Source organism: Dermacentor variabilis, chromosome 2 (assembly GCF_050947875.1).
Source record: "Dermacentor variabilis isolate Ectoservices chromosome 2, ASM5094787v1, whole genome shotgun sequence".
In the NCBI taxonomy this organism is placed as follows: Eukaryota; Metazoa; Arthropoda; class Arachnida; order Ixodida; family Ixodidae; genus Dermacentor; species Dermacentor variabilis.
In genome coordinates, this window is record NC_134569.1 from 70,281,076 (window position 1) to 70,301,927 (window position 20,852).

The 20,852-nt window shown below is 48.2% G+C and overlaps 1 protein-coding gene across 1 annotated transcript in view; it reads right to left on the reverse strand.

Moving 5' to 3' along the window:
- Window positions 1-20,852, reverse strand: part of LOC142570874 (synaptogenesis protein syg-2-like) — a 154,946-nt gene that overhangs the window by 43,788 nt on the left and 90,306 nt on the right. The window contains exon 2 of the mRNA XM_075679182.1: window positions 5,682-6,059. Within this exon, the coding sequence (XP_075535297.1) occupies window positions 5,682-6,059 (378 nt within the window). The remainder of the gene's footprint in view (window positions 1-5,681; window positions 6,060-20,852) is intronic.

A 20,852-nucleotide genomic window follows, 5' to 3' on the forward strand; every position in this document is an offset into this window, starting at 1 on the left:
GCGATAATTTTCGATATTTCGCGAATTTCGTCCGGATAAATCAACCGAGGCGAGGGAGCTGGGTAGGTCCCATGCGGGATGTGGTCGCAGGGGAATGTGGACTGGCTCCATGGGCTAAGGCATCAGTGGCATCCGCACACGTTACCTTTGGGGCCACGACGTGACATTTATTTTACATTGCATTTTTTTTTAAGACGGCAGGATTTTCTCCCGGACTCCCTCGAAAATCAGGCCCATATACGTGGGTCACGCAAATCCGCGAGATGGCGATACATTGATGTTTCGTGCTTAGCCAATGTTCAGGAAGGTAGGCAGAGGAAGGTTACAACGGTTTCTTTGCTTTATTAAAGGAATGGTGCTCGTGATGACCTATATCTGTTGCCAGACAAGGCCGGCAGGCCGGACATCTATAAGGGGAGTAAATATTGCTAGGCTAACGAAGGATTACAACTGGAGACTATTTACAAAACATATTTACGAGGGATAATGCAGCGCTGGCCAGTTCAGCCGACAGCTCGATAGCCAGAGAGCATTCTCCCTCCTCTTTTCTCCAGTGATGGCGCCCACGCGCCTCGTTCAAACAATCAAATGCAGCACGCGTGTAGCAATATGGTAGTGCCTGGAAGTGTCTTCGGTGGTCTATGAGCAGCACATCGCGCGACACGAGCGCTACAGGGCGTGAAGTGCTTCGGTCGGCGCAATGCCTATATGATCTCATTCACTATCACTCAGTCGGCGTCTACAAGTGACTGCGTTCCTGGCGCATTCGTACATCGCGCTCTTTTGGGGCCAATCTCCACCCGACAACCGTCTCCGCTCGGTGGTGCCGCGGCAGCTTACGTCATTTTCGCGGGTTTGCTCGCCTTTGAACATGCATATACGGCAGCGCGCGCGTGATGCCGCCGTAGCTCTGACGACGCAATTTCGCCACACACAGATACAATCAAAACTCGATCTAACGAAACCTAATTTTACGAAGTTCCCGATTTAACGAAAAAATTTCCATTCCCTGACACATACCCATAGGGTTCGATGTTGTCATCAACTCGAATTAACGGAACTAACTCGGCCGAACTCCATTTAGCGATGTTTTTTTTTCTGAAATAAATTAGTAAAAAAGCGGTGATTTCTTTCTCATTTTTACACAGACGGGTCTTTTTTCGAGCGTGTGCTCTAAAGCTAACGATTTATGATACCTAGGCGCCCTATTCACAGCTCTACCTTTACTTTGACGAGGGGACACGCCACGCCCACGCACGGAACTGCGGACTCAACACCGCCTCGGTACGGACGGCGACAGTTGCTTTCGTTATTTCATGGTTTATGTAACAGATGGCTGAATTAGCAGCGAATACGATGCCGCGGTAGCTTTTCCGTGTTGCTACGTTACAATTTTAGATTTTGAAGGAACGAAAAATTCTTTTCTCAATTTTACAAACTTCCCGATTTAACGATATAGTTCGAGCGTCGGCATCACTTCGATAGAGTTTCAACTGTATACCTATGACGCCTGGCAGCCTCAGGGGCGTTGTTTTTCTGCCTCGCGTGCTTGCTATCGCTGTCATTGCTTTGCCGGTAGAGCTAAACTGAAATTAGTATAACACACTTAACATTTATGAACTTGTGCTTGCGAATGTCCTACAAAAATACCCCGGGCTTCTTAGTATACACGTTTCACTTTCGTCTTATCATCAATTCCTTTGACAGAGGGCTCAACCATTCTTTTTTCGGGTTTCGCTTTCCAGGTTTATGGCTTTCGATCATGCTTGAAGCAAGGAGTTATTCCTTGCTTTCCATGTGCGATTTCTCCATTGTTCATTGGCCATGATCGTTTCGGCTGAAGTCAAAAGACAGTTTATTTCACTTATGCATTCTTCGTTCTCCCAAAAGACAATCAGTTGCTAGGGAGCGTTGTATGAGGTCGTGCCCTTTTCTGTGTGCTTATCCCGTCATATTGTTCTAGTCGGGAACGCATAGCACCTTGTCCTGTTCCCTATGCTTTTGAAGGTCAAATGTACTTTTCGACGTATCTAACTATACGAAACGCTGCGTAAGTATATTAACATCAAAATGTACACTTGCCTGTGTGCCTCTCCCTCCCCCCCCCCCAAAAAAAAAAGAAGAGAAGAGAGAGAGAACCGTGTGTCGCGTCTGATCGCCATAAACAACAAAGAGTATGCATTCAGTGCCGAATCCGCATCACTGAATGCCATCGGTATTTTCCTAACATTGAATGTGGTCGCAAATAAACTAGTGAAAATGACGCATGAACGCACTACGTTCACGATGAAGGACTCATTCAACAAACAGGTCACTCTCCTGAAGCCCTGAAGTTTTGTTAAAGGTAAATTTTAAGCTTAAGGTTATCGGCTAATGAGGCGCAAGACATCAGTGCACATCACAACACTTACGCTCTTGAAAGATTAAGCTAAATTAACCCGCCACAGCCCTTTTCTGAATTCTTTTTCACTGCACTGATGGCCTCCAGCAACGCAAGAACAAATAAAAGCAATATATATGGCGAGCACGAAAGTAGGAGCTAAGTGCCAGCGTTCCCCCGATATTTGTCTCTTGCTCACCAACAAACAATTTCAGTAATTACACGCACGGGGTGTTCTTCGACATAAACCTAACTCGCGGAGCAATTAAACGGCGATACGCGCAAATAGCGCTACTTCGCTAAAATGCCGAATGCCAGAGGCCCTGCTATAACTAGCTCTCTCTGGCCCCCGCTACCGCAGTTTCCCCAACCACCCTCCATCTCTCTTTATAAAAACACGGTACTCAATGGGTAAGTGAAAGCCCACTCGTGGCTGTTAATTAGCGAACCACTGGCAATATCACGCTGCTCTTAGCAATATCCAAACGAAGCACGCCTTGCCGAAACGGAGGTGCGCTAAGCATAAACTGTTTAGGTTCTTTCGTAGGAAGAGCGCGATCAAGCACGGGAACCAGAAACAAGAAACGCACGAGAGGTGCAGAACATGGATGAAAAGCGCCCCTCGTGACGCGGCGTGATGCCTCGCAGGGACGCGCATTAACGGCTTCGCTCGAGGCCGTTCGATCCGGCCACGATGGGCGCACATAATTGCAGCGTAGAGCGAGCCCCAAGCCTCTTCTCGCTTCTTCCGCCTCCTTTGCGCGCCCGCACGCGCGTCGCTCGGCGTTTACGAGAGCCATCACCTTTTCACTTAGGCACGCCCAAATTAGGGTTAACGCTGGGCAGAGCCGCTGCAGTCAACGCGCTTCAGCCGCCTATATAGGTGGTGCGCCGCCAGGCGGCCAACGCGCTTCAATACCAGGGGAAGTAGGGGGGGGGGGGGGGTGCTTCGATAACGATATCGTAAATGAGAAAAAAAATAGGATGAAACCGAAGGAACGAACGTCGACAACGTAACAAAATAGCGGATGCAGGAGGGGATCAAGCGTACGGGAACGAGTTTTCTGTGGGGAGCACAGTAAACTGGGGTGGATACCGAACACAACGATGTGGATCGACGAAAGCACGCGCTCGCAAAGCGCCCTGCAACCTATATGCTTAGGGAAAGTAGTCAAACCTGCGCCAAAATAAAAGAGAGCAACGTGAGGCAACGGTGTACGCGAGGGGGGGGGGGAGGGGGGAAGAGGGGTCCGACATAGAGGAACGGAGGAGGGTTGTAGGTTCCCGAAGCAGCGGCGGTTGTGGAAGCGCGCATTTAGCTGAATACCTGACGATGCTGAAGGGGCGGCTTGCCGAGAACCGCTTAGGTATATAGACATTGGAGGCGCGCCGGAGAAGCGGCCCGTAATGGAATATCTAATGTGCCCCTCCCTCGGTTCTCACCGCCGGCCGCTTTAGACCCTCGCAGCTCCCCCTCTTCCCCATGCACACTATGTCTTCGCCGCGCACCCCCCCCCCCCTTCCCACCCATCCCAAAGCCGTGTACTGGATCAAGCTCGTCTCCCCCCCGTTGTCCCTTTTCCCCCGCCTCGACAAATTGCATACTTGAGCAGCGAGCCGCGGCCCAGCCATCTTCTACATCTCATCCTGTACACCGCCGGCCAGACGGGACCATCGCCCCGTTCGTTGTTGCCTCTCTGGGACAGCCCGGGAAACTCCTCAGTTTGCTGGTGACATGGAGGAAAAGGTGCTGACTGAAGTGCGCGGGCTGGATTCCTAGAAGCTGAAGTGTTCCATGTCCTGTACGAACAATTAGATGCATGTGCACTCTTTAAGCAGTAAATTATTGGAAGCTGTGGGTATGATGCTCGCGACGAGAACCCGCTACTAACAACGCTAGTTCGTGCGCATGATGCTTGCAACAAATTTGTATTCTATCTGGATTGCAGCAATATGTTAGCTTATCGTACACGACGAAGGTGGAGATTAGGTGCCTGGCGCTGAGAATAGTCATTATTTTTCTTAAGAAGTGACTTTCTTTGCAGAGGAGAACGCCGAATAATACGAACAAACAGAAGAAGGGTTCAAATTTTTCTAAGAGATAATACATTCACAGATTCGGCTCAGGAGTCTCCGGCACAAACTAGTTACAGACTGTGAGCTACGACATACGGTGATTCATATTGGTGTGTTCATGCTAAAGAGAAATCAGGCTATATCCTCAACTTTCACACATCCATTGGCACAAAGCCATGGACCGAAGACGCTTCACCGTTTCCTTGAAACTGCCGACGCATTTGAAGTAACAAGCAGATATTGAGGAGCGAGACAAATTCATAGCTTCCAAATCACCCAAATTCTCAACAAATTACAAGTTGCTCTATGAGGCTGTTCATAAAATATTGTGCTCATAGCAGTGCTTTCATTCAGTGTACTACGTACGAGAATAACGCTGGAAGTGAGACGCCACGATTATTCATAAACCGAGCACTGTATGGCAGTGAGCTGAAGGTGCTCACGTGCCTCGTACGCAGCCGAGGCCACTTTTAGCGTGGCCTATCAGAACCTTTTTACCTTGTATTACCTAACTGTATAGCTTAAGCCTAACCAGCAAGGCTATTGTTGCATGTAACATGAGGAGGCCAGTCATACCACAAGAGAAAGACTTCAGGTGAGACCATCCCGAGCAACCTTATTTTCTTGTAGCCAAAGTCGGCACTGCACGTGCTCTTCGAACTTGTACCTACCAAGAGACCCCTTACGTTGCTGTTCTTGTGCCATTGATTGCCTAGCACATACCCCAGGAGGCATTGGCTAAACATTCAGAACACGCAATTATTGGTAGTCCTGTAACAGAAATCTCGCAAGAAATATAAAAATACTGAAAGAAGGCAATCGATGCAAAATAATTGGGAAGGAATATCCAAAAGAAAGTCCTAATCCTCAAAAAAGTAAACTGCATCTGCCACGTGACTGCGGAGCGCTCAAAGGTAGCAACGTAGCCCACGTGAAGCGGGCATTCACTTGCCACACAAACTGCTTTGCGACTGTATTTTCGGCTGATTGTAAATTTCACCAGCACCAACTGAAAATAAGTTTTCATCTGCAATAGGAGAACACTTAATACTGGACAGGATGTTTGTATTCTTCAGACAGAGATGAAACGTCGGCACGAAGAGAAATACAAAATTTGTTTGGGTCAAATCTTGCATTCTGTGTTTAATTTTTTTTTTCGTGCCACAGCGAATAAAACACATTCAATCAACGACACACAACTCCGCGGAAGACACAGGCTACTCACCAACGACGACCAGGTGGACAACCGCGGTGCGCGTCCATCCCATCTTGAAGTCCACCGAGCATACGTAGGTGCCGTTGTCACTGCTCCTCAGCCGGTCAACGTTGAGCGCTGCCGGCGTCTGGATGACCGAGAAGTAGGCGCGGCCGCGGAGGCTGCCCAAGTGAGTCCGCTGGCGGATCTGCGACAGGCTGCCCGTGCGCGAGTTCACCTCCACGCTGTACACGGGCACCGTGGCGCCCACGTCGCCCTCGTCTCCCGGTTCGGCGTGCTGCTTGAGCCAGCGGATGCGCACCGCGAAATCGTCGGACGCCGGAGCCCCGAGGTCGCAGCTGAGCTGGGCCTGGCTGCCTTCCACAGCGCTCACGGTGCGAGGCTCCACTGCGTACGATTTTCATTTGCGAAGAGGTCAAGCACGCACCCAGGAGATATTTTTTTTTTTCGGGGAGGGAGGGGGGAGGGGGCAACCCAAGGTAACTTTTCTATGCAACTAAGGGGGGAAGGGGGTGCCTTTACTAGTGCAAATGTGAATAATGGCCACAGTTCGCCATAAAGACGCGTAAACCCGCAAAAGAGAAATGAAATAAGGTGTATCTCACGGGCGTACCCGTCTGCTTTACTTGGCAAACAAGGAACCACATCAAACTGACTCGCGCAGGAAAGAAGCGTAGGAAAAAGACTGCCAAAAACAAACAAACAAGCCAAAGTGTAAAATAAAGATTTCTAGTAGCGTTTTTTGATTAGCTATGAAAGAATTATAGAGAAATATATATTTACGGAACAATCATAGCTCTTTGACATCCCTAGTTTACAGATCTACCAAGCACCAAAACCGACTCGTATTGTTATTTAGGATGTTGCGTAACGACGCGCGGCCGCCGTTCCCTTATAACGCCGTGGTTCTAGATGTATGTGCCCACCGCGGAATTTTAGAGAAACACCCACATAAGCACAGCAGTGAAGTGGCTACGTAAGACGGCTCGACTGATAGCTGTCGAAGCGTCATTTCAAAACGCACGCAATTATTCTCCACTTCCGGCCGCGTTTTCTCTACTTTCTTTTACTGCGAATCTATTTATGCGGGCCCTGTGCCGTCGTTGCCGGACTTCGCTAAAACGCGGTCACGTGACTAGCGGGAGAGGAAAAGACAAGCCCAACAGGGAAAAATGAGTTGGAGTGGTCCCTTTCCCCCTGTGAGAATGCTATCTTATATGCGAAGCTTATACGGTTGCCACACGGTGCAGTTTCGGCGATCGAGCCACATCGGCATCGAATTTATCGGTGATTGATCCCTGCCGCGAAAGAAACAAATGTTTGCGGCCAATGAACAGTGCCCAGCAATTGAAACGCGATACTAGGAACGCCTGGCAGCCGGCACTTCTTGCGCCAGCAAGAAGTTCCGGCAGCAGGTCAATCGTAAAACCAATCCAACCAGTCGTCAAAACGATTGCAGTGCCCGTATCACCAGTGGTGGACATTGCGCCCAATATACGGAGCTTTGGATTAGTGGTTCCGCCCATTCCATCTCAGCTACAACTATGGGAAGATAACGAGTAGTGCGCACTCCTGTGGAAGAAGCTGCCTATCGCAAAAGCGAAAACGACGGGAAAAGGTGAAAAAATGGCGAAACAAAATATTTACAATATACGCTGCTTGCGAAGTGTGACTTGCATGATGTAACACTCGGTGCAACTAAAACAGATGCGCGGTTCGACCATCTTCACGGACTGGAAGGGGCGGTAATAATTTAAATAAAAGTACTTTGATCGATAAATATTTTCCAAACAACGGTTAAATTTGTAAATTTTCACTTTTACTCTTTGTTTCGCTGTTGCCTCGGCTCTCTCCCTTAGTATATCGCTTAATTTCTGAACTCCTTGCGACACTTGTTCCCTGTTACCAATTTTGCACGAAAATTTCTGTACAATTAGTGAAAAACCAGACGAGGGAACGGGTGACAGTGATATTCCTTTTGGATCTAAGGGTTATTGCAGGATTTGATGATGAACGCTGTTTCGCATTATTTATTTTCCCCCATATTTAACCCATATCGCGGCTATATAGTTCCGAGGATCTGCCAGCGTCGCGGCGAGCCGTCACTCGAGGAAATAATGAAGCAAAAGGAAAAGTTAAACACAATCGGCATTTCCTCCGGGCGCAACTCGTTCCTCGAGCATACAGACCAGCTCACTACGAGCCGAATCGCTTTCCTGGTCCCTGGACCAGTCTGAGCAAAGAAGGTTGAACTAACGAAACAAATAATAATGCGCGTGACCGTTGCAATAGATGGTGGCAACTCAACGCATATCTATTTGATCGCATGGGCACTGAATCGATGAGAAATCTTGATTTCACATCACAGGAGATGCCGATAACTACCACCACCCAAAAGGAGGGAAAAAGACCGCAAAATTTTGAACACCAAATAGCTGTCAAGTCTCAGGATTGATTTGGCGGCGCTTTAGGAATGTGTGTGAGGAGTGATGGCGTGGGCGCGGAGAGGAGGCGGGGTGGGGGGCGCCCCCCCCTCCCGGGTACGTGCCTGGAATAGGTCCTAACGCTAGCACATCCACACACGAAGCCCATGTGGCTTCATAGGGTGAACCCTTCAAGAATACTTGACCACTTTCACACTTGAAGTATTTGAACACATAAACACTTCTAGAACATCTGGTTAGACAGTTTTTCTAAACAATTACAGGCTGTTTCCAAGCGGTGCCAGTCTTGTTTTTTTTTTCCTCTTCTCCATGGCATGTGAATTGAACAACACGACAGCTGCCCCACCGCCATCTCTCCGCTACCCACTACATAGTACGCCAACAATCGCATCGCTTCTGCTGCCCCCACACGTCTTGTCCACATCTCCTCTATCCCAACGTTTAATTCCACGTACACTTCGAACAATTCTCGGCGGCACGCGAGTTCTCTGGGATGTTTCCAATATGCTCTCATCCGTTACGGCATCGCTTTTTCTTGTTCTCTCTGTCTACAGACCAAGGAGGTTTTCTTATTTTCTACATGCTTTCCTTCATAAATTTTTTAACGTCAGCATATCTTTTTGGATATTTTTTTAATCTATCAGCCATATAGATGCGCAGTCATTGTGAAGTAGCATTTCAACATGCTTGCTGTCCTTGTCTGAATAACTTTCCACTGAAAAATAACGATAAAGAATGCTCCTGACGTTTAATCTCTGCGGTTAAACTTAGACGAGCAGGCCACGCGTTCAGAGCAGTCATATGTATAAGAGTCAGAGATCGCTGACAAAAACAGAAGCAACAGAATCAGCCAAAACAAAAAAGCGCAAGCACGAAAGAAAACCACGCTTTGAGAAGAGTGGAACTTCTCTCTCTCCCCCTCTCTCTCTCTCTCTCTATTTTCTCTTATTCTTTTTTTTTGCGTCTATGCTTATTCTCTACGCCGCGAGGCATTGCTTAATAAGCGAATTTTTTTATGCATGTTACTTACCGCGATCGGTTCACCCCAGACAAAACGTAACAGGGCGAAGGCGGCGCAGAAGTTGGCTCAGTATGCTATTGTCCACCGAAATTAAAATAAACCAGCATCTACGAGAGTTTAATATATTTGGGAAGATATACGTATGCAGGCTCGAAATCATAGTATGCGCCGTTGCTGGGTCAAGACGGGCCACTTTAGTTCTTGCTGAGTACCGAGACTTCTGACGTGTAACAGTCACGAACCAGGGGCTCGAGCAATTCGTCAGCTTGAGCACCCGTAAAATGGACAACAGAAGGGTTTATCAAGATGTCCATCAGGTTTGTATCTCGAATGAAGTGAAATGACGAATGTTATAGCGATATTCTGAACACTTTCGCCTCTTCTGGAAACCCCACATGTATGGACCGATGTGCGTGGGCAGTGCCTGGGACTTCCTGTACCTGCTAAGTAATTCAGTCTGCTTTTCCTGTCAAGATGTGGATACAGCCAAGCTAGCATTGCTTTCGTAAACCCAATCAACACCGTCGACCGCCACAAGGGCTCATGATAAGCTGAAGGTACGTGCACATCTCTCTCCCAGTGAAGTATGGCCATGACTACGCCGGTGTCTAAAGATAACGGGAACAGGCACAATGTAAACCTTGATCTGTATGAACAACGAAGCCGATCACCTTAATGAAGTAACGCAGAATTGAAACATGAGGAATGAAGCTATAGAAGAGAAGCTACTCGCACATGACAACGAAATCAGCAATGCACTTAATCTACAGTATTAGGCTTCTAAAAAAATATTTCATAAGTGGACATGCAGGCTGGCGACTCGCGTAAAAGAAGAGAACGAGAAAATGTGCATGCGAATCCATTTGGCAGGCCACAGTGAGCTGGTTCGCCTAATGCATATTGAATGATTGTTTTTCAGACGAAATATGAACACTTCCACTGCCTTGTTTCTGCTGTGAACTGCATTGCAGCGTGTCCTGCGACGCAACCGCTTTCAGTTTGAAATTTTGATTATGGTTTGGTCATATACGGCAGATAGACAGATAGATAAACTTTATTAAAAGAAAAACCGCTAATGATCGGGCCCGCTAGTCCAGGGCTCCGCTGGTTCTTGCCATCTTCTCAGCTCTCTTTATCAGCTTGAAGCTGGTCGTCCAGGCAGCCGCGTCAGCCAACACAAATGGAAACCACCAGTGGCGGCCGCTGCCACAAACATGACGCTCTCTGAATGTAGGTTGTCCAGTGCCAAGCACGCGGTAGGTTCACGTGGGCTGAAACAAAAAGAGAGCTGTATGAAACGGGAGGACAAGGGAAGAAAGGCAGGAAAGTTAGGGAGGTCAGCCAGATGCACTTGGTTTGAAACGGGAGCTTCAAACCAAGGGATGCTGCTCCATTTGCTGCTGCTTCAGCTGGAGTGTCTTTTCGGTTTCCTCAGCGCAGTGCAATTCGCGTGGCATGAAAATCGAAGCCGCGTCTTCTCGTGACTCTTCTGACTACGTTCAGACTCAAACACAATCACTTCCCTCTTTCTACTTCTAAAGGAACACAGATGCAGAGAAGACGGCAAGGCAAAGATGGAAATGAGATACCGCTCGCGAGCCCGTATTGAGCGCCTCTTGTGGTTTTGAAGGCAGCTACCCCAGATTCGGCACCTCCGAAGAGCATCTAGGCAGCTTCTGCATGACTGTTCTCTCACTGTTCTCCGTTATGTTGTTTCGCGCGTGCAGTCGTGGAACGTATAGCATGCACACCTGACACCTGGGGCGCCCCAGGAACGAAAATAAAATACTGCCACGGAAACAGGGACAGCTGTCAGGAACGGCGCCGTACCGAAGAGCATGATAAAAACAGGACAAAACAGAAGCCGCACGTATAGCTGCCGCTTGCGTGTCCCAAGAAGATTTGGTTCAAATGCATTTTTTTCGATGGTATTTTCTGCGTCGTGTCATTAACAGGAGCAACGTAGGCGAGGAAATAGATTCCTGTCATGTAAAGAGCAGAAAGAACTAGACCTGCTTACAAATGGATACGCTGCTGCACAACAGGAAAGATACTTGCCCGAGCTCTTCCCTTCTTTGCTGTTTTTTTATTCATGCAGCGGCTCAAAGGCTGAGACAAGGCGCACCAGTCTTGAGTAAGGGAGAGCAGCTTCGATCACTGCTGGTGGCAAATCTATTTCGCTGAGGACAAATGCAAATGTGCGTGAGTACATGTCCCTCCTATGCTGCGGGACCTTGGCGCATTCGCAATCGATTGGGAGTAGTCTACCAGACTTCTTAAGATACGACAACGTTGCTCCCACTGGTTCAGCTGGGCGCAAGCGTGCCCCGGCCTGGCGGTTGGTTTTCTCCAGGAGTAATAAGAGAGAGAGAGAGAGAAATAAACGAAGAGGGAAAATATGAAGGTTAACCAAGGACGTACCCGGTTGGCTACCCTACGCTTGGGGAAGGAGGAAGAATAGATAAAGAGTCGTGAGCACATGTGCTGTCGCAAACGTTCGTGCAATCCAGTGTCCTTCACGAATTACGGAAGATATTTTGTGGCCTTTTGCATGAAGAATGCATAGGCCATGGTCCAAGGATCTTTTCTTCCGAGAGCGAGGGGTCATTTAGAGCACATGTTCTTTTCCCAAACTTAGGGCTGATAAGCTTATGAAAGCAGCCTGTGCCCTAAAATCATATCGACACCCTCGTGAGCACCTAAAAAGAATGAGTCTGGTGGTCCCATGTCGCCAACTTCCCAATAAACGGGTGTCCTTTCAAGCGTCTTGAGCTCCGGTATGGCCGAGCGCCAGGCCGGGAGCCGGCTTGCACCTATTTTGGCGGTATTTATGCGGCCGCAGCCCTCGTCTGTCTACCACAACAGCAGCGCGTACTCGACTACGTTAGCACAGCTGCGGCAGGAGAAGGGGCGTTCCAGAAAAGCTCGCAAGTCTCCGTAGGACCCCCTTTCGAGATGAGAACCCATATTAACAACCAAGCGCCAGCTGGTGGTAGATCTCTACCCAATAGAAAAGAAGCAGAGAGTTTGCCGCCGGTTTCGGGCGGCACTAGAATTCGAACCTTGTACCTTCCCAATACAGACGCCGATGCTCTACCATTTCACCTTTTGACAACTGATGTGGTTATAAGTTCCAACTCTACGCGTTAGTTATAGAATGAGGACACCTTAGCAGAAGCGTACGAATTAATGACGACTACATTGTGTTCTTCGATGTGCAAGAAAATTTGAGAAATCAGAACTGCGCGTGGCGTTTCCATCGTAATGCATGTGCTGACATGAAAAACCCGAAAAAGCAAGCCCTTTCTTTCCGTGGAGGCTTAATTTGGCCTCTGTAAGAGTAATCCTCCAGCCGCGCGGTCCACACAGGCACCGTCAATAGCAGGACCGCACGACGACGCCGACGGTGGAGCCAACGGCGCGAGTGCGCTTAGCGCGTCGGTATGATTGATTTCGCAAGAAACTTTACTTAAACGCACTGACGCTTTTTTTTTTTTTGTAATGTAGAAATTAAACCGAGGCTATGTATGCTTCCCTATAGGCACCGTGCATATACAATAGCGAGCTAAGCACCACTTTGGATTCACCTGCGGCCGAATTCATCATTTCGTAAGCCTTGCGATCATGCACTACACAATGCCAGCCAAAAACAAAGTAAAAGGAACTTCTTTTGTCGTTTTCACTCCATGGTCTTTTGCAAGCAAAGCTACTTCACTCGTATTTCCAGCTGCTCTAATATAAAGCAGCGGCCGTTGCTTTATCCAGCTTCAAGAGGAAGCTGGAACAAAATACGCCACCATTATTTCATATTGTTATGCGCCTTCTTGAAGCGCTCAGTAACGGTGGTCGCACACCTGCGAATCAAGTGTAGATATTCTGTGCTCGAAACTTGGCAGGTACGTAAGGAAAGTGTTTGAGCTGTCAGCGTGGTGCGGCCGTGATTCCCCAAGCCTCCTTTCTTTTTTTTTTCCTTTTGTCACTCGCCACCATCTACGGGCCATTCGAGGTAGCCTCAGGACCAAGAGCTTGCTTGCTACGGTGAAAAGAATAGTAATAATGAGAACACAAACGTAAAGCACACATCTGGCACTGGTTCGGAGACTGACGTGGAGGGAAATGCAGCATCGAAATTGATAAAAACGTATACGCCACTGCGCAGGGAGCAAGAAACGAAGGCGAGGGCGGCGGTGAGGCGTAGGAAGAGGAGGTCCAGCTGCTAAGTGCACTTGGCATTCTTTTGAATCGTGCGAACGGATCATCGATTCCTCCTGTCACGTCGCGTGGGACACTTGTCACGAGAGGCCTGTCCGCCCAAACGAAACCTGTCGTCTGTCTCCGGGCACAGCGGCTAAAAGCTCCCTCACAGAGCAGCCCCGACGCTCCAACATCTCCGGTCCTCCCTTCGTGACCTGCGCGCACCTATCTGCCCATCGGCCTCCTTCTTCAAACCCCTTCCTCCCGTGCCCACGTGGTGTACTCGGTGGCCGTTCGCATATCCGTCATTCGCTTGTTGTCGACGTCCGGGATGCGAAACATGATGTTTGCGTAGTTATTTTCTCCGTCTCTGTGGCGGCTGCATCATGGTATGCTCTGATTTGAAATTCACTTTAGCGCGCGTGTTTCTGTATATTTATCTTCCTGTGCTTTCGCTATCATTAAGTTCGTTTCTTTGTTTTTGTCATGAAGCACGAGACGGACGGACTCTGAGCATTGGTTCGCACTCGGCCCTGTCGTTTCATCAGGTTTTCCTTTTCCTGCAGACGTCCTTGTTTTCTTACTCGCTGTTCTCTCCACTTTACGGATGAGTTCAACACAGCGAAATGAATCACGCTTTTGTACAACTTGCAGAGGCTTCGAATTGTAACTTGATTCGGTGTGTTGTTTGCGACTGAAGATATACATATACAAATATGTTGGAGTGAATGGTTCGACGTACTTCTTCAACTTAGCGATCGCCGATCTTGCTCCGCTGTTTGAGCAAACTGTACTAGACAATATCTACACAGGGGTGCAAAGTTGGTTAAAACGACATATTTATGGAAGGGAGGCGGCCAGGCGTTACAGGCGATCAGACTATAGACCTGAAGAAACATTTAGGGCGAAAATAATTATTTCTTGCATAAGATAAGAAAATCCATTAGTGGCTAATCAAGCGCACCGGTCTATACTTCGTAAGCCTGTCGTTTTCTGCATTGCGGGAAGTCACGTTGCTATTAAGCACAAAGTATCTTTGTTGTTAATCGACGCACGTCCTTGTACATACTATTTCAATGTACTTGTTCATGAGACACTAGTAAAGCATTCATAACCATCCTAGCTGAGACGTCTACACGCTAAGAAAGACCAATAGCCCGAGGAATCCTGTCATAATATTTTTTTCAGGGCGATGCGTTCTCTAAGGAGCCAGCCAAATACATGAAAGAATAATCACGGAAAAGAAAAGAACACTGAACGTCAGAGAAGCAAAAGTGAACTCCTGCGGCTGAACGATGCAAGAAGAAATAATGGCGCTGATCGCACCCAAATAAAGAAGAAACAACGAGCTGCGGTGCCAAGCTGTAGTGACCGCCAACTCTAACGCGAATAAGCGCGATACTAGGTACGAGCTCCAACTCCTCAATAAAGGATACTTCACTCCTTGTCCCTCGCTTTTAGGCAAGCAGCGGGTGAAAAGAGAAAAATGGGTTGAACCAGAAGTGCTCCGTGAACCAAAAACATTCTCGGAGACTTATTGTGTTTTCCGCAGTAACGCCTTCCCAGTTCGATAATAGCGGGGCAAAAGCCTGCTCTGGGAAGGCATAAAGAAAGTCAAGAAGTATAGATCAAATAACCGGGCTCGTGCTCGCGATCTCGTTGGCGACGCCATCACTGCGTTATGTGCGGTTCCTCCGCATTGGGACCTCCACCTGCGAAGCAGAACGGGAGCGCGCTCCAAGGTCCTTCCCCTCCTTTTCCAGGTCTCATGCAATATTCGGATGCACGAGGCACTTGGCTATAAGCCCATCCACTCCCGACCATACGGCGCTGCGTTCACCTCGCCGCGTTCTCCTTTCTATATCCACGCGACAGCTTATGTGTTTGCCTGCTTGTCCGGGGCTGTACGCGCTTGTCAGTGTCATTGGAAGACCATAGACTCTCTTTCCCGGCGCGCGGCGTCCATTACTATTGAATTTGCGGCGCGTGAGTCGACTACAGCAGACACATAGAAGTGTAGCCCGCCAGCAGTTTCGGACCCAGAAGGACTGCTTGGAACCCTAGTCTTTCATCGCTCCTCCGTAACACACGCCTGCCCCCTTCCCCTTCCGCACACGCGCACGCACACAGACAACCAAACATGCTCGTCCCTACTTCCTGTTCGTTGGACAGCCCTGCGGCGATGCCCGCTTTTCGAAACATTTCCACTCGGGGCGTTCAGTTGCGCCCTTTCTGCAGAGTGTCTTCGCATATAAACCAGTTAGGGGAGAACCAGAAGTGATCCATGGGTGCATGCATACGTATAGGTCGCAAAACAATGTCCGAGAGCAGGTAACACGCAACGCAAGAGGCCATGTAAGAGGTGTTTCGACTCGTTTAGCTTCTGGCCTAAGTATACAGTGCAGCGTGAGACCTAATTCAAGATAGAGAAACGTACGGGTCCTTTTCCTTTGCCTCAGAAGCATTATAGGGTTACCGCCTCTGGAATCCTTGACTAATCTTCATACGTCTCTCGCCCTGAGCCGCATCCTGTACATGGTTCCGAACATAGGCCGCAGCCATAGGCAGCACCGAAAGCTCCAGGCACTGCACCAAAAGAATCTGCTTAGGATCTGCTTATCATTTGACCCTTTGGAATGAGCCGAAATGAGGCTGAAGTAACAAAAATGTCCTTGCTTGCCTCAAAGCGTGCACTTTCGCAAGTCTGTCGGGACTTATGAGAGCCGAAACCTGCTGTACTCGCCACATCCGTGAAAAACATGGCCTTTTATTTCTATGTTCCTGATATTGTCGCATTTTGGATAATTTATGAAACAAAAGGATTCCATTTGGTATCCTTGCTGTTTCGCACGAGAAATAACCTTTTCTTTCTTTTCTTATTTTGCGTGGATTCTATATTATACGTGTGCTAATAAAGAACCGCTATCCGTAGTGGTTGCGAATATGTGCGCTATATTCCATTTATACAGTTGATACTACAACCATCTGTGAGTTAATGCACAAATATGTTGACCTTGGTCGACAGACTCGTAGTGCAATATCAGCTTCTTTCATACCTGATGCGGAGAAAAGGTAGGTTGAACACTTGAGATGCTTTATGCCATCTACACAAGCGAAATGCGTGGCAATTACAACAGCCTTGCATTCGCTCGTCGGCACAGAGACCGCTGTTGTGATAACTACTGACCAGAAGGCTGCCCGCACCGCCTTCGAAGGCATGTAGACCACATACAATTCCTCGCTTTTATGAGACTACAGCGACTCAAAGAGACGAGCGCAAACGCAACCATCGATTGGGTGCTCTCCCAAATCGGGATACCGGTAAATTACATGGCTGATAGACTCGCTAATAGTGTCAATTCCTAGCCGCCGACCGTGACACCACCTCATGACCATAGCTGCTAGAAGGGACTATTTATAGCTTTTTCGCGGCCATTTCGCTGTCCACCTCAGCGGAAGAATCTGGGGCGCTATAACGTAAAGCTATTCCAAACTTTTCTATTCCAGTTGTGCAATCAGCCGTCCGCGATTGAACCAAACGACCCACTTGGCGGAAAATTCGCCATCTGTAGCAAAGAAAGGGCGTCTAAATTCCCATGGCTGCGGCGCCACGTCATGCGCTCGCCTCGACGTAACAGTGTTGGCGCATCGGAACATTCGCTGCCGAGATAGCCTGTCAGGTGTTGTGTCAGGGCGCCTCGACGCAGCAGATAGGCCAACCCGATACCGTGGGGCGAGGCGGGTTGTCGTCGGCGAGGCTGTCGCACGCCGCGGTGCCGCCCTCTCGTTCTCGCAAGCCCGCGTGTGGTCCCTATCTCTCCCTCTCTCTCGCCCCCCTGGACTTAGCGCGCGCCTGCCGGCCGCTGCTGCTGCTTTCTAGGCATCTCGTCGCGCAGGACGTCGGTGGCAAGCGGCGTCCTTGATTTCCCAGCAATACCGTCCAAATGATTCCGGTTCAGAGCCATGTTAACGTAGAAACTGCACAGAAAAGATGATAATAATAACCAGCTCCAGTTTAAACGCAATACTTGTTAACATACCTCTCATCAAAACTTGAAAACATTACTCGCAGAGCAGAACTCGAAGGACCGCTCGGCGGCGTTCAATTGGACACTAATGATTTCACATTCACAACTCATAAGAGGTGCTTAGTTGTCCTAGGATTATTTGTATTCGTTCGCTTTCTTTTTGTAATATACGCCTTTGCTACGTCATTTCCGGTATACTAAAGACATCTTTCCACCTTTTCATTTCACTTAAATCTCTCTCACTTTCCCCTGCAGATCAGTTGGCTCGACTGATACAAATTTCGGTGTCTAACTTTATGCGAGAGTAGACCAGGACGCTGCGAGAAAAACCTTTGCAGGCCGAATCCTTCGAATGCAGCACAGCAAATATATTACGCAGATTGTATCACTGGAACTAGAATGGAAGATGGAGGTCAGTGACCCCTGTGCGAACTTAGTCCCACCTCCTACTCCCCCTCCGTCTCCTGTGCGCACACACATGCACAATCACAAACACACACACACCACACCCCGCGTTTTTGAAAGGAATAAAACGGGCCAACGAGCACTGGTCGAAAGACGAGACCAATTTAATTCAGCGCAAGAAAAAGAGTGCCATGATGTACCTTTCCTTTCTTTCATTTTTTTCATGTCTCGTGAGGACGTTGCTCTTCGGCGCCGTATAGCCAGCAAATTTTTAGATCAAGTTTCAGCGCCCCATATGCTGCCCGCAGAAACTCACTGCTTACGAGCCTTCGCCGAATGTGGAAGATCGAGTGGTTCCGACAAAGCGCCAGCGGGAAGCAGAGTAAAATGCGAGCACCCACGGACTCTCCTAACATATTCTTATAGACAGGCAGAGTTATTTCTTTCGTACATTTATTTTGTTCTTCTTTTTTAGAAACCCGAGCCATTGTTACCAACCATATTTTCAGCATAGCCAAACGTCAGGAAAGAAAAAAAAAGAAATAGACCATGCGTGCTTTTTAGCAGAACTCGAAATTCCATACTGATGCAAGCGCCGCGCCGCGCGCTTCGTGAGCACAAGAGGAACGCGCGCAAGAAAACAGCTCCCATCAAACCTGCTCTTACTCTTGAAGCGCACGCTGAGCGCGCGCGGGACTGTAAAAGACGCTCTATTTTATGCACGCGTAAGGTATACGCGCTCGCGAGAAAAGAATTCGTCTCCCATACAGTTGCGGGGAGCTACACCGACATTTTCCTTTTCCTTCCTTTGATATCTTGCTCTCTCTGTCGTCGCTTTCTTTTTTTCCTTTCCTCACAACAATATGCCGCCGGTGAAAAAGAAAAAAAAAAACATGACGAAATGCTGCAGAGCGAGACAGGTTTATATATATATATATATATATATATATATATATATATATATATATATATATGTGTGACGATACGGGGCATTTTCAGCGCATCTCGAAAAGCGAGTCATCTTTCAAAAACGAAGCGCGCTTCTTCTTTGTCTTCTTCCTATTTCTCCCCCACTCCTTACTTCGTATATTTTTTTTATCATCTTAGTAGCGCCTGCCGTCGATCTGCTTTCCAAGCTCTTCAGTGTCGCCGCTTCGATGTCGCCGAGTGCCGTAAGTGAGAGAGAGAGAGATGCGGTAGCAAACGCGTCGGGCCTTGCCCAATCTTTTCGCCATCTTTTCTATTTCCAGCGGTCTCGGAATCTTCGGTTTCTCCTTCTCGTCGGACTTACAGCTCGGCGCGGAACAACAGCACTGCGAAGAAGCAGAAAAGCTGCGTCGTCGACTTCGGAAATGCTGTCGCCGACTCGCGACGACAAAAAGAACTGGTCGATGCACCGAGTCAAAACAACACAGAGCACGCCGCTTGATGCCCGAAGCGTATCTAGTGGACTTAAAAAGAGAGAGAGAGAGAGAAATGCCACGGTGTGCTTCGCTTGCTCCGAAGTGAACAGTTGAGCGGATTCCGCGCGCTGCGCTCTCGGAAGGTCACCGACGCGGAAATCGCGGACCTGCGGAGAGACGCTTGTTCTCGATCTTAGGACAAGAGCTCTTAATACTCCTGTAGCAGTGCGATCGCAGCTTCTGAGAGGAAACAACAGAAAATGTTACGGTTAAATGGTGCATTTGACTTCTATACTTCCATATAGGTCGCTTACATGTACACCGAGAGGCGCTCGTTATTGCCTGAAAAACGAGCTAGAAAGAAGTGGGGCACGGGTCGCGGCACCAGCGTAAATTTTCCGCACCAGCTGCTATTGCGGCTTCACGGACCAGCGGCGATGCCTACGGGCGAAGCTAGTCATTCGTTATGAAATTTTAGGAAGTAATGGGAAAAGTCGTTCCATTTTAAATGAGCGAAAACTAAAAACAGGCAAGTAACGCACGCTTTTCCGGGGCGAACGGAGATGCAGAAGTACGAAATATTAGATGTCTGATTGACGTAATCATTGCCTCGGTTTTGAAATTCGATTCTCGATTACTTATCTGGCTTAACGCCCCAAAGCAACACGGAGCCTATGAGAGGCGCCGTATAGTACAGTAAAGGCCTCCGGCTTAATGTTCAGTTCTTTGACGAGCACCCTATAAAGCAGATAAGGCCAAGTGTTGGGTCAGTTGATACATGATCAACTGAAACTAAAACCAGCGAAAGCGAGTTATTTGTCCAGCGTTCGTCGTAGGTGCTCCTTGTATCTTGTGTATGCGTTTATTTCTCTGGTATTTGTCTTCGTCGACTCTTAAAGTTAACACGCGACTGTCGCGCAAGAACGCAATACCTCGTGGTGAGCAACAGAAGGCCACATCTACAGACCTACTACGGCAGATAGGGCGCCACATTCGGAAACGTAAATTTGGACTCGATTTATCCCGCTCGTTACATACGTTTATTTTGCGGGACAAATGCATAAACGTGTAATCGGCGAAATCTTTCATTCCGGCATGATTTACTGCATCATTTGCTGTCCATTCACAAAAGAAAATTGAGCGAGGTGTATTTGTAACTATAATACTAGAGCTCTTATGGCAAGGAAGAATAACCCCTGTGGCAGCGCGAAAGGGCCCTATAGTATTGTAAACAAATGAATAATGAGAAAATCCAATTAAAGTGTACGTAGACGCTGCAGGGCGTGACTTAAAGCGCTGGGAATTACACGTTGGTATACTTATGCAAGTATCGCAAACTAAGCCGCCATCTTGCAGAGGGGAAATACAGGAAGAAGGAGCTACAGAAATTTTACCTGATCACCTGTCTGATACCTTTTGTGCACTTACTGTCCATCATCCTCACGATCAACACGTTTCTCAGATTCTTATTGTAGTTCCATTTCCCTTCCCCAACGCTGAGTGATAGGTCAGAACTTTGATTCAGGCCTACCTTTCATATTTCCTATCATAATAAATGCCTCTCTTTCTCCGCTCTCTCTGTGCAGATTAGCATAAACATCAAATTTCAATAAATGCATGCAGCAGGAAGAGACGAACTGACATTTGAGTTAGGAAGACTGTAATGAATACTGCCTTGCATCGGT